This window comes from Hevea brasiliensis, chromosome 2 (assembly GCF_030052815.1).
Source record: "Hevea brasiliensis isolate MT/VB/25A 57/8 chromosome 2, ASM3005281v1, whole genome shotgun sequence".
Taxonomy (NCBI): Eukaryota; Viridiplantae; Streptophyta; class Magnoliopsida; order Malpighiales; family Euphorbiaceae; genus Hevea; species Hevea brasiliensis.
Window position 1 is genome coordinate 900,256 of NC_079494.1, and position 13,571 is coordinate 913,826.

General features: G+C 33.3%; 2 protein-coding genes across 2 annotated transcripts; both read right to left on the reverse strand.

Moving 5' to 3' along the window:
- Positions 1-142: 142 nt before the first annotated feature.
- LOC110669284 (protein S-acyltransferase 21) lies at positions 143-6,029 on the reverse strand. Its single transcript, XM_021830849.2, has 10 exons — positions 5,663-6,029; positions 4,570-4,683; positions 4,332-4,452; positions 3,715-3,917; positions 3,199-3,267; positions 2,808-2,879; positions 2,544-2,672; positions 2,049-2,129; positions 1,742-1,948; positions 143-1,282 (listed from the first exon to the last, which is right to left on the reverse strand). Exons 1-10 carry the CDS (start codon positions 5,705-5,707, stop codon positions 356-358), a joined length of 1,968 nt encoding a protein of 655 aa, XP_021686541.1. The 5' UTR covers positions 5,708-6,029; the 3' UTR covers positions 143-355.
- A 3,538-nt stretch (positions 6,030-9,567) lies between these two features.
- On the reverse strand, positions 9,568-13,080 carry LOC110669258 (MLO protein homolog 1). Its single transcript, XM_021830813.2, has 14 exons — positions 12,952-13,080; positions 12,816-12,873; positions 12,451-12,716; positions 12,003-12,119; positions 11,868-11,928; positions 11,698-11,783; positions 11,158-11,232; positions 10,985-11,073; positions 10,837-10,886; positions 10,677-10,717; positions 10,398-10,571; positions 10,274-10,309; positions 10,063-10,191; positions 9,568-9,978 (listed from the first exon to the last, which is right to left on the reverse strand). Exons 1-14 carry the CDS (start codon positions 13,075-13,077, stop codon positions 9,598-9,600), a joined length of 1,689 nt encoding a protein of 562 aa, XP_021686505.2. The 5' UTR covers positions 13,078-13,080; the 3' UTR covers positions 9,568-9,597.
- Positions 13,081-13,571: the final 491 nt, after the last annotated feature.

Sequence of the window (13,571 nt, forward strand, 5' to 3'; positions counted from 1 at the left end):
AAACAATTTCGGCAAATTTAATGTGATAGTTATCCTCATATATATATATATATATATATATATATATATATATATATATATATATATATATATAAACGTAATGTGATTGTTAAATACACACAAGCGTAAACGCAGTCCTACATGGACTAATTGGAGACTATATCACTTTATGGAGATCAGTAGAATAGCACAGGTATTTCGAAAGTTGATTACCTTCCCAAGCACCCAAAGGTAACAGAGAGGAAGTGATAAGAGAGAGAAATCAAAACACCGCACTGGAGAATATGAAAATCATATGAAAGATCCTGACTCTATCCATTTGTAAAACAAACTACTAATCTCTCATTTTGTGATTTTAAGGCAATCTAGAAGAAGATTGGTTTTGCTGAGAATCACTAGGAACAAATACAGGAAGTTGGCCACCCCTCTGTGATCTGCCCTGCTGATAATGATTCAATGCGGAACCTCTATCTAGGCCAGGTGCCACTGAACTACTACTTCTTGTCCCTCTGCCTAGCGGCTCATTCGCAAGAGGGCCGCCAAAGAATATAGATTGATTTGTGTACAAAAGCTCTGCTCCAGGAACCTGAGAAGAACCAACACCTCTGGATGAAGAGGAGACGAAGCGTCCAGCTTCAGGATCCCAATACACTGAGGTTCTCAAATTCTCCACTGCACCCAGGTTTCTTCTTGAATGAATTTGTGCCACATTTTCTTGGGGTGCATTCCCAGTTGCTTCACTTCGTCTTGTGGAAAAAGGAGATTGGTTTTCTGATGATTGATAAATGGGGTTCAAGTGCTCCCTGTTTGAAGTTTGCTGGTGTAATGGAGAGGTGGTGAGGTTGGAGACGTTAACACTACTGATGTTGCTAAGACTTTGGTTGCATGCTTCAATATCATCCCTGCTAGCATGACTAACATTGCTGGGTGCATATGAATTGCTCCTAGAAGGAGATACTCTTGATGTCCCTGTTCTAGCATTTCTATTATGAAACCCCTGATCTGTACTAATAGGGCTGCTCTTTCCACTAACATTGCTACTAGATAAATGATCAGTGTCATATGGATGATGTCGAGAACTTATTGGACGTAGCACTGACGATGATGCTCTAGCCTTAGCAGCCGCTTTAATTGCCTCATTGGAATCCAACTTTGCAAGTTTCCAGGCACTGATTCGAACTGGACGATGCGGCAGTTTTTTGCCTTTGTCAGCTTCTTGAGTTGCATCTGGGTCAACTGTAGATGGTAGGCGTCCAGGCTCCAAATGTGGAATAATTTCATCCTGTTCAAACATCCAAAAGTTATTACATGTAACCTCATTTTGTTGAAGGGCTAATTAAAATGAATTCAAAATACTAAAAATGCTGATGTACTTTAGTCCAAGCTGTTCCTTGACAAAATATTTGATAATTGATACTGAATCATAATTTTGTTCAATTTACTTCTGAGGATATAAATATCTTCTTTTTTTGACCAAAAAAATTTAACTCTTAACACACATTTTTATATGCCTTTTATTGTTCTATCAATTTAAAATGTAATGAAAAAGTGTGTTATCTTATTCTTACTGAGTTAATTTAAATACTGCGAATCTTGGAAAAGGGAAACAAAATGATAAAGGTCCATTATACCTGCACATTACGTAATATCTGATATCCATTTCTTTATTACAAATTTCTTTAATATATGTATGGGATTAGCAACAGAGTTTAAGGGCAGTTCTCATCAATGCTAATAGTACCTGGTGGTCCATGAAAATTCTTGGAGGGGTACACCAAGCACCTTTGTATTGCAAGCTCATTCCAATAGAACTTCTTCCACTTGCAGCAGTCACAGCTGAACTAGTTGGTGAAGATGGGAGACTTTGCTGGTCTCCTCCGTCTACAGATGGTCCAGGTGGTTCACTTTGAGTTCTCATGGCAACAACATACTCATATGTTGTGATACCCTGCAACCACAAAACAAAAAGATGCCATTATTTAACTACAAAAGCTATTAAGAGAGATACAGGCACTCAAAGAGTGAAAGGATGGAGATTAGTTGCACACCTTCCGAATAAGAATCATGTGGAAAAAGAATAGTTCTCCCAATGGCACAGTGGCAAGAAAAGACACAGCTGTGCACACTGCCTGCAGTCATTATAAAGCTAATCTCATAATATGATCTTATGATGATAGAAAATATTGCATATGACAGTACCATACTCCACTTCAACTTCTAGGAACTGTGGATCACATATATATTATTATAAACTCCATCAGGAAATTTTCTTTTTTAAAAAAAAGTGAATGTTTCTGGAAACAAGTGAGTACAGTCAATATTAATACTCATGGTTAAGTCATTATAATTAGTCCCTAATCAATTTTTCATAATTATAGCAAATCAAATGTACCTAATTGGATTATCCTGAATAAAGGGTGGCATCAAATACATGATCACTGTAGTATAATTTTGTTGGCAATGTCTCAGTCTACGTGATTCAAATTTGATAATCAAAATTATCAATTGCCAAATATAAATCTGCAAAAAGTTGGGAATTGTACCACAACAGTAGCGAAGGGGGGACGGGAGAATCCAATGCCAAGCTTCTCTGTTATTTGATGGTCCATACCCTTTCTATCTACAAAACACCGGACAAGGACCACAATGCCAACTCCAAATTCAACAACAAGCTGATTGCCAGAGACAGAGCCAAATACACATGAGAAAATATACTTCATTTGAATTTGGGAATCTAACTGATATGAACAATTCATAAGGGAAGAAAAATAAGAAAGTATAAATAATTAATTTAAGTCAAATCTTACCCAAACAAGGCTAGTTGCCATAAGGGACACAAAGGTGATGTAATTCTTCCTTCCTACACAATTGTTCAACCACTGCACCATCAAGAGAGAATTTTATCAACCCCAATAATGCAAAAAAAGGGAAGCTATGGAAAGAGGATAAATTGACATCCTATTTAGGAAACATGACATGGACAATTTACCAAATGTAAAATGAGTATCAAAGTAAGCAGCACATGCAAAATATGTGAATCTCTTGCAAAAAAATTCAGAGATTGCTGAGGTAAAAACCAGCATCATTAAATATAATCTAAGCTAAGAATCTTTTCTAGACCACAGCTTAAGACATTAATAAATAACTAAATGATATTATATTCCATAAGGGTAGAGAGGATGAACATTTATATCTTACCCGACAATGATGATCAAATCCATCAACACATTTGTCACAACTTCTGCAATGTTTGCTGAACTTGCGCACCTTAGGTAAAAAATGGAGTCAGCAGCATTCTTTAAGCATTATTCCATAAAGGGGAAGGGGGAGGAGGGAACATACGTGGATGATAAATTGATACTCTTCATTCTTTCCAATAAAAAAGTTATAATACTTGCATACACATGCATTTCGGTATCCATACCTCAAGAGCTCCATGCAAAATCTATAATTGCAAAATCACTTGAAAAAGTAGAACTCAAAAAAGTTGAATGCTACATGAACCTTCCACTTCAACTATGGACAAGTAACTTAACCAAGATTAAGACTTCATTAACTTTCTAAAGTTCCCTCTTTAATCCCTTTTTTTTCTTTCTTCCTTATTACTTCTGTCCTCCTTTGTTTGTGTGAGTATTTTGTGCCCCTTTTACAAGGAAAGGTGCTGGCATGATTGCAGACAATTGAAATAAAATTGTCCAGAAAAAAATCTTGTACCTCAGCGTTGCACAATGTGCAGAATAAAGCCTCCTCCCCAGATTGTTGCTGAAGAATATCTTCATCACTGCAGCAATCTTGTTTCACAAGAAAACCACAAAAGAAACCCCCAAGGTTTGAACACCAACTTGAACCATTTCTATTTGATTTCCCTCCGTCCTTTAACCTCATCTTGCTAGGTTCTTCAATAGAAGATGCATTTCCTGGTTGAACAACATGAAGCTTTTATAAGAAATTAAAAGAGCAAAGACTGAGCAGAAGTTCCTATCCAGAAATAATGTTTCCAGGAGGATAACAAGTTCCATATTCACTTTATTCCAAGGGATGTTCTTATGCGTTTGCATCTGTCATTCAAGTAACAATAACCTAGACTCAGAGAGGCCAGACATCTCAAGGGAACTCCTGCAGTAAACTCAGTCATAATAATGCAATCATAGCCATTCATTTCTAGACAACTTTTCATAATCAATTTTTCTTCCTCATGATGGTCCAAGTGGCACATGCTAAAGTGTTCTGATCATCCTAATCAACAACAAAATTTCCCAGAAAATGGTGGACTCCAGCGTAATATGTATCTCAGTACTTAAGTGAGATAACTGCATTGCAAGCACACTAACCAGGCAGATCCATGTCATTTTGTGATTTATGTGCTGCTGTCTCATCAACTTCAAGCAGAATTCCAGGATCAGCAGGATCAATAGCAGTGCATCGTACATAAAGAATGAATACAGCAAGCGCCTGGTAATTAACCAAGTAAAGAGAAAACGAACAGAAAAGGATTGTGAAGAAGGAAACAAGCAAGGGACTTGAGATCCATATTACTAAAGAAATAAGGGAAAATGCTATTGAGCTTACTAAGACAGAATAAACACCAACAGCCACGTATTCATAGATATCCTTCCCAAGAAAGGGAGCAAAGAAGGCATAATATGCAACAGATAGCAAGAAGAAAACCGTTATTGCCACAATCTGTACACCATGAAAAGAAAAATAAAATCAGTATATTGATTGTCAAAATGATAAAAAGGCAGGTGATCATCTTGTTCCCAAAGCTCCCAAAAACATTAAACCTTCGAACATTCAATTTTTTTGGGGAAAGATGAATTTTGACTAGTAATTTAATATGTTGTTTTATCATCTCCACATTCGTGTTCTTTTTTTCTTTGCACAGTTGGGGAGGAGGATCTAAACACCAGAAGTGACTACCAACTATACTGTGACTTCACAAATAATTCCATCTTTCACAAGAACTCAAGTAGTTTCTTTTCTTAGTTCAAAACAGATAACCTTTTGATAAATCAAGAAATCGTATGATATGGCTTTTGAGATCCATGATTTTAATAAAGCAAAGGCACAACCACACGGCCTCAGCTAAGTAAAGCATAAGACAACCATCTGTCTCAAGAATCAAGATTTCGTTTTCAGTTCACGAACCCATTTGTCTCGGGAACAAAGCAATTGCTAACAAGAAGTCAACTAGTTACAGTGAGACTTAGAATGAAATGTTGCCTCGTTTCAAAAGCTTTTTATAAGTCGTTTTCGTTCTTGGGTTACTCAAATATCTCAAGTTTAAAAAGCTTAACTAAACAAATCTCGCACCCAGATGCCATCAACATCATATTCAAACTACAAATGACTTACACAAGAATAGCAAGAAGCATTTAAAAAACTCGAAATTAATTTTCTTGGCACTATACTATAATTTTTTTTTTCAAAAAAATAGAACATCGCCGAATTAAATGCAAAAGTAAAGCAAATCCAACCATATCCAGAATTAGGAGAAAAATGTAAACAGATGGCAACGAAGAAAGCACAATAACTATTCAATGGCTTCAGATATCAGTACACATAGCCTAAGTAGGGAAAATAAAAAACCCGTAAAACTACAAACCCACATTTCTCTTATAAAATGAACAAATACAGCAGATGTAGAAGAAACTAAATGTACCTGAAAAGTGTGGACAGGGAGTTGCCATCCGTTACGTCTAGCCATAATAAACAAAACCCACTAGTATAAGCTCGTAAATCAACACCACCTACGCTCTAAAACCACCATTTGAACAAAAAGCCGACTCCAACAGAACCCAAAATGCAAAAAATTCACAAAACCATTTCAAACAAAAACTGAGCGCATTCCTGTAAACAACAGTTTATTCGCTGTTCAATCTCGGCCCATACACTAAAAGGTCAGTTTTGAGACTCATGAAGCTGGTTTTTGAGCTTCTGCGCAGAGTTTAATTCATTGATCGAAGAGACTTGAGGAGAAGAACCAGAGAATAAAAAAAGGGACCGTATTAGACCATACTTTTGAGTATTATAACCGTTTCGGTGTTAATAAACACTGATTTCGCCGGCACGCTTACGTATATTTTTTCTTTTTGCATTTTGGGGCGAGTAAAAATCCAAATTTTCAAATGCGCCCCAATACTTTTCTCTCACACTACACTATTTTAACAAGTATATATAATATTTGGGTTCGACGGTGAAAAGGTTTTCTTATAAAAAAAAAAGAAAAGAATTATTTTAGATATTATTAAATTTTTTTAATTTTAATAATTAAAATTTATTAAATTTAATTTTATACCACTCTTTAATATTCTTTAATTAATATAATTTTAAAAAATATTTTTTAACGTCATTTTTAATAATAATTTTAATAAAATTTTTTTTCTATATAATCTTCTCGCTTTATAAACCTCATATTTATCTCTTTTTATCCATTCTTTTTTCTTTCTCTACCTTCCTTTCATCTCTCTTATAGTCATCTCATGTATTTATTATTATTTTTTTTTAATTTAATAAACAATTAATTTATTAAATTTGTAATGATTAGAGATTGATATATAATTTTAATAAATTTAAAAGATTAATATGTAATTTATCCAAATAGTTATGTAGTCATGTAAATTATTAAATTTGCACCAAAATAGCTAACTTCATCATTCAATTGGAAATTTTTGGACAATTAATTCTATCCTTTAATACTATTCTAAAAAAAAATGATGTTTTCATATGAATGGGCAATATCAAGTAATGGTCCCACATGATTTGTGTGTGGAATTAGCACAACATCATTGGAAATTTCCTTATCATAACTTTACCAAATGAGACTGAAAAGTTTTTGGTTTAAGATGCAATAAGTGAGAAGTTATCGAATTTCAGTAGTTTTATTTATATATTTTAGAATTATTTATTTTTATAGTGAGAAAAAGAAAAAATTATTACGACTGTATAACTTATTTGTTACATTCAACTCGTAGTATCATTATTATTATTTTTTTTTTTAAAAGACATTTTGTAATTCTTTTTAAAAGTTTTGAATTGAGTTTTCATATATTCTCAAATCTCAACAACATAAGAGATCTTCTAAAATGAGATGAATGCAAATCTCATGGATGAAAATATCAACTTTCTTTCCTTGAAATGGAAAGATTTCAAAGCCAGTAAAAGATTTTCATTTTCCAGGGATACCCTTGTCTTGTGATCTAAAAAATAAAACATAAATTGAAAATAAATCCCCAATAATTTGTAGAATTGTGAAATAGCCCTTGAATTGTAGATAGGAAGCCTCTTCTAATCCAACTATTGACTTTGAGTAGATGCATAGCCCAATTGAGAGGCTCCCATTTAAAAACTATTAAAGGGTACTGTTTTGTTCAACATGCACTCAGATTTTTGCTCAAAAGGGAGCATTGTTTTATTGCAAATGCTTTCATTATAAGTCATCTAACAATTTTATATTCATGGTGGGTGCATCAAAATTTGATCATTTTCTTTATAATATTTATCTATTTGTCTCATTTAAAATTAGTGATTTCCATTTCGAATCTTTGTTTTTTTAGTGACACCATAGTTTCTTTTTTTTTCATAAATCATCAAACACACCCTCTCTTTCATAATAGCAAATGCTCAACAAAATGAATGATAAAATTATGATTCAAATTTTTAGTGAGATTCATAAAGATATTTGTAGATAAATATTTCTTAATAAATGAATGAGAATTATTTATTAAATTATATAGAACTCTTATTTTAGTGTTATTTTTAAATAGAGTAAAATTATTAATTAAATTAGAATTGAAAAAAATTAATATTTTAAATAAAAGAATCTTGAAAAATTTATTTGGCAGCTTTTACCTATGAAGAGTAGCTTTTCGCCCATTGCAGAAAGTGTTATTTGCAATTGCTAAATTGTAGTTTTACTCGTTAACGAGAGGCTTTTACTTATTACAGTCTTACGGAAGGAAATGAATTTCGGCCTAGCATGGAGAAATGACATAAAATTTAAAAAGAATGAATTCTTATCTATTAATAAAAGGGCACTTGCCCATATAGTTAAAGACAATAATAGTTAAAATAGTACATATATTAGATTATGCTTGAGAGAACTAACTAATGACTATGAGCAAATTATTGTGAGAATTCTTTTAAGTTTTTTTTTTTAATAATTTACACGATTTTACACTGCATAATAATATAATTATACACCTTCAAAAGAAAAAAAAAATAATATAGAGTGAGCTACTATTCATTCCATTATATATCTATGTGGATTATGCAATCATTTTTCATTTAATTCTACTGTATGGTCGGAGTGATCACAGTTTAATTTCATATCAAAATCAGTATTTTTTATTCTAAGGCTAGTCGGACTAAAATCAGACCTCATTTTTCATTTTAATTCTAATTTGATTTGATTTTAATCAACAATCAAAATTTTTTCCCTTTTTAAAGAAGAAAAAATAAATATCCAAAATCAAACCAGCATGTTCAATTCCATTTTCAATCAATATGGATTTCATTAATTTTAATTCGATTTTCATTCCATATTAAACCATCAATTCCAAATGGATTTCAATTTCGAACCAGACTATGAACAAGTCAACCATAGAAGGGTAGTTGTTATATATATATATGAGCTAACATGATTTCTAAATTAAAATATTTCATGTCATTTGATTAATAATTCGTAGTTGATTACATATTTTATGATTAGATAGTCGGTGGCATTTGTTTTTTAAGTTGAACGTACCAATGAATATGAAAAAATATTCACATATTTGGTGAAGAGATAAACAATAAGGAATTAAATTGCATTCATATATTTAATTATTAGATGAATGATCTAAATCCAAAGCATTTGTGTAAACAGCTACTATTTCTCTCCTTCCTCTTTCTTTTTCTTTAAATTCTTTTTCTTTTTGGAGGAAGTGGAGTAGAAAGTAGGGCAACTGCATTATCATGAATATATGAAGTTGACTACTAAAATAGATCATCACCTTTAACTACAATTATCATAATCAATAATTACTCAGCCACCTTCCTTGTTTTCATCGCATATATGTGAAAGAAAAAGAAAAAGGTGGTGGCTGCAGTGCATATATATATATATATATATATATATATATATATATATATATATATATATATGGAGAAGAGAATGTCTTCCATGAATTGCCGTTGACCGGAAAATTAAAGCTACTGGCCGGTAGGTCCTTCTATAGTCAATGGAGAATATGACTACTGTGTACATATTAGAGAGGAAGTAGATCAACAAGACAATATAAGGATAGATCGATAGAGGTATTCATTATCAGACTTCCAAAGTGTGTATACAGCAATCAATAGAAAATCATGAACATGCATTTATCTATGGAATCTACAATGATTTTAGCTAATGCGTCATTTGTTGTTTGATACAGGTGTATACACTTGGTGTAATCAATGAAACATTTTCATTCCCATTTATTAATGAAACATTTTCAGCACAATGTGAAGTAATCAATGAATTGGAATGATAGCTTCCATATGAGATTTATATAATATACAAAAACAAAGGAACAATCCAAGAAGGAAGATTAATTAGGCATTTATATATATTGTTCAAATTTTTACAAAGGAAAAATCATTGTTATTTGGATCTTCTGTTCTTCCTTGATGATCTTGTTTTCTTGATTCATTCCCATGGTGAGTGGATCCCTCGGTCTCCGAGAGGTCTGAGAGTTCAATATCGGATCGATAAGATCTTGGGGAATTAAGGACACTTTCAATGTCTGTTTGACTTGAGTGGTGCTTGTGGCCATGAAGCAAATGTATGGGTGATGTACCTTGGCCTGATGTGGTTTCACCACTTATGAACCCTGGAGAACTACCTCCTGCCCCTGGTTGTCTTGACTTATTTCTCTGCTTTGCAGCCTTCTGCCATTTTCTAAGAGCTTTTGCTGTTTGTTCCTCAAAGATTGATCTCTTCATGTGCGAACCCATCTGCATAGATGTGAAGAGAGTTGAGATCTTTCGAATTTGCCAAGTTTCTTTTGAAGTAAAACGACATATTTGATAAGCACTCACTTGTGTCACCAAGGAATATAGAGGAAAGGTTATGTAGCTGCATACGAACTGAAGGGCCACTCCAAGGAAAACCCTCACCAAAATGGCTACCAGGTTTTCATGGAAGCAAGATTTCAACCCAAATTCATACTGTATATGTATACTACAAGCTTTAATTCTTTTAATGGATTGGAAATAGCAAAAGAATAACGAATTGATTGAAATTACTTACCCATGTCCACAAGAAAAATGCCATTTGAAAAGCGTTCTGTGCAGTTGATGATGAATTTAACTAGCATTAGTTTGATATTCTTGGAAAATATAGAGTTAATGATGTTGAATTAATTAATGTTCACCTGGAACAATGTGTAATGAAGCAAGAACAGAATCCACTGGGGTCGATTAAACCAGAAATACTTGTTGCTAGGCTCAACCACAGGAGCTCCTCTGACAACTGTAGTTCTTGCTTGGATTTCTTGGGCCATCTCCATTATAACAAGTTCGAGTTTAGTACCCACCAAGAGAAGTATCTGCACCAGGACATGTCAAGAAATTAAGGACTAAATCCATAGTTTGTGTCCCCGATTAGCTATGTGGAACTATAAAATCAGTGAAGTTCGAAGCTCATGTCTTACAATGAGTGGCACTATCGTCAACCAGGTGAGTGTGTACCATTCTGCAGAATCCAATCAAAATATCATGAACACTCATAAAATTAAGAATTTATTACTCCACTTTAATGGGATCTCTATGAAAATACAAAGTAGAAATCCATATGAATGTGAAAGAAATTACTGTAGACATTAAGCAGCAAAAAGACAATGGCAAAAATCCACAGTGGGATACTGCAAAAATCAGAACAAAGAGTCAGCACAGTTAATAAAGCTACAGTAACTTAAAATCATTGCATTAAGGATTGAGAGAGAGAGAGAGAGAGAGAGACCTAATACCCACAACCACCTTGAAGTCATCTTCCATGCATCTTTTGATGTATTTGTGGAAGTCAAATTTGCTATTTGGAGCAAAATGTGCCTGAAGTAAATGGTTAGCGAGTGGCCTTAGCAAATTGAGGAGAAGAAGAGAAATGATTAAAAGGGTATTATTACACCAACTTACATTAATAAATCCGTTTCGCATAGTTAAGTAATCCACCTTCGTTACTGAACCAAAGAATTGCCTAAAGAATGCAACCTGCCAAATAAATTACGCCATTGTGAAAGCTACCTTTAACAACTTTCAGCTAATAATTTGGAAATATATGGTCGTCCCAATAGGCAGGGCCGACCAAGGTCCCATTTCGGTTTTGGGGTCATACTTTTGATTTTGATTTCAGTTCAACCTGATTTGATTTGATTTTGGCCTGAAACACGATCTGTTGATTCTAATCCAATTCAATTTTAGTTCCAGTTAATCTGAGTTTGACGGGTTTTCATCTAGTTTTGATTCTAAAGATAGAGAGACCGATCAGTTTCGGTTTGATTTCAATTTGCTTTCAGTCAACTCAAATTTAATTGATTTCAATCTGATTTCAATTTTAAATTGAACCAGACTGATTACAATCTTAAACCAGACCATGGTCACCTCTACCTATAGGTGCCTAATGGGCGAACTTGTATAGTTTGAATATATAGAGAAAAGAATTGACATAAAACTCACAATCCATCTGATCCCAGGCGCTGTGGAGATGCCAGAGTGACGCTTTACAAAGGAAGTCTGATGGGCCAATCTGAACCTTGATGGATCTGGAAAGTTAAAAGCAGAACCCATGAGATGTAAAAGAAAATTGTACAGAACCAGCTCTACTGGACCTCAGAGAAATAAATCACCATTAGTGAACTGATACTCCAAGGATGAGGTTTCTAATTCCCAAGCCTTCAATTTCTTCATCTGATCATCAAACCCAAACAAATCATGATGTGGTTAATTTTGTTTAGAGAGCTAATCAAGATTAAGAAACTTACCTTTGCCTGTGCCAGTGCCATAGTCATGACACTGTACAGAACATGAAAAACGGCAAGAACAAATATAAATATATGCAATTGATGCACTCCTGTTTGCGAGATCAATGAAATTTTATTCTGCAGATTTTCAAACCAAAAGGGCAGGAACTTCGTTAGAAGAATCTCTCTCGCTTAAATCCAGTTCATTATACATTCAAATCCACGATAATTTGAGTCTACACAAGAATTTTTTTAGTTAAAAATAATAAATTTCTTGATTATGAAAGAAGATATATATATGGTAGATTCAATATAACCATTATGGTAAAACTCACTTGAGATTAATTAGGGTAAAATCATTATATATACACATTAATTTTATTGAAATATTTTTTACAATTCATATTTAATAAACTGAGTTTGTATAAGAAAAATCTGATAAAATTATATGGCCGGCGTAAATAATCACCTTTTTGCCGCAATAATCGTCACCGCCAGGAGCTGCTGCCAACACTCGTTGCCATATCACATCTCCAGCGAATGAAAGTAACTTTCTCCTATCATTATAATCATCGTTACCACCACCACCTTTACCTTTATCTTTGGAGTCTTCCTCCTCGTAGTCGGGTTTGCATGGAAGCATTCTGTCTCCATATTTGGGAGGAATGCATATTTTTGCAATATATTTTGTACCCACAGTAAGTAGTAGAGATATGAATCCCAGTAGCATTAGCTCTGTAAAATGGCAATGTTAGCTCTGGAAACTATACTTAATTAACCCAGATCAGAAAACTGCAAAACTTATCAAAATTTTGAACGAATAAAAAAACTGACCAGCTTTGATCTTCTCCAGAGCTTCACTCATGGCCTTATTATGTCGTTTTTGAAACCACTGTGCAAAGAAAGAAGGATATATAAATCAAAAGTTGAATGAAGTTAAAAAAACAGAACCATTTAAAGAGATGAATACCTTCCCTAACGAATGAATTCCATGCTCTATCAGAATTGATATGATCACAAACACTGCACAAACACCAGCTAAAGCCCATGTAGGTGTGTTCTGCAGAGACCTATCTCCAGGAGCAGCAGCAGCCATAAGCAACTTAAAATCTTCCAACACACTTTGTAAGCAAAAACGGTACAAATCAAACTTGTATTTCCAATGATAAATGAGAGAGACATTAATAACTACGCATTATTTAAAATGAAATTAAAAAAAAAGGGCAAAAATCACATATACTATAAACTTGTCATATAGTAGGTGTTGTCTTTTGCAATGAGAACCCTTTCTTTTATATTGAACTTAACTATGCAAAATCAAGCCGGCATGTGCAAGAGCTAAAACAAAGAATGTTACAAAATCAACATATGCCGGCTTATTTATATATGCCACTTTCATAACCAGAAGGGCTTTTTTTTTTTTAATTAAAAAAAAACTATTTTAAAAAATGCCATTTTTAGATTTCGTTGAAATAAATAATTTGAGAAAACATATAATTAAATCATACTCCTTTCATTCACTGTTATCTGTCATTTAAACAAACCTTTTATCTTCCATTTTAATCTCAAAATTTTATTTTTAAAATTATC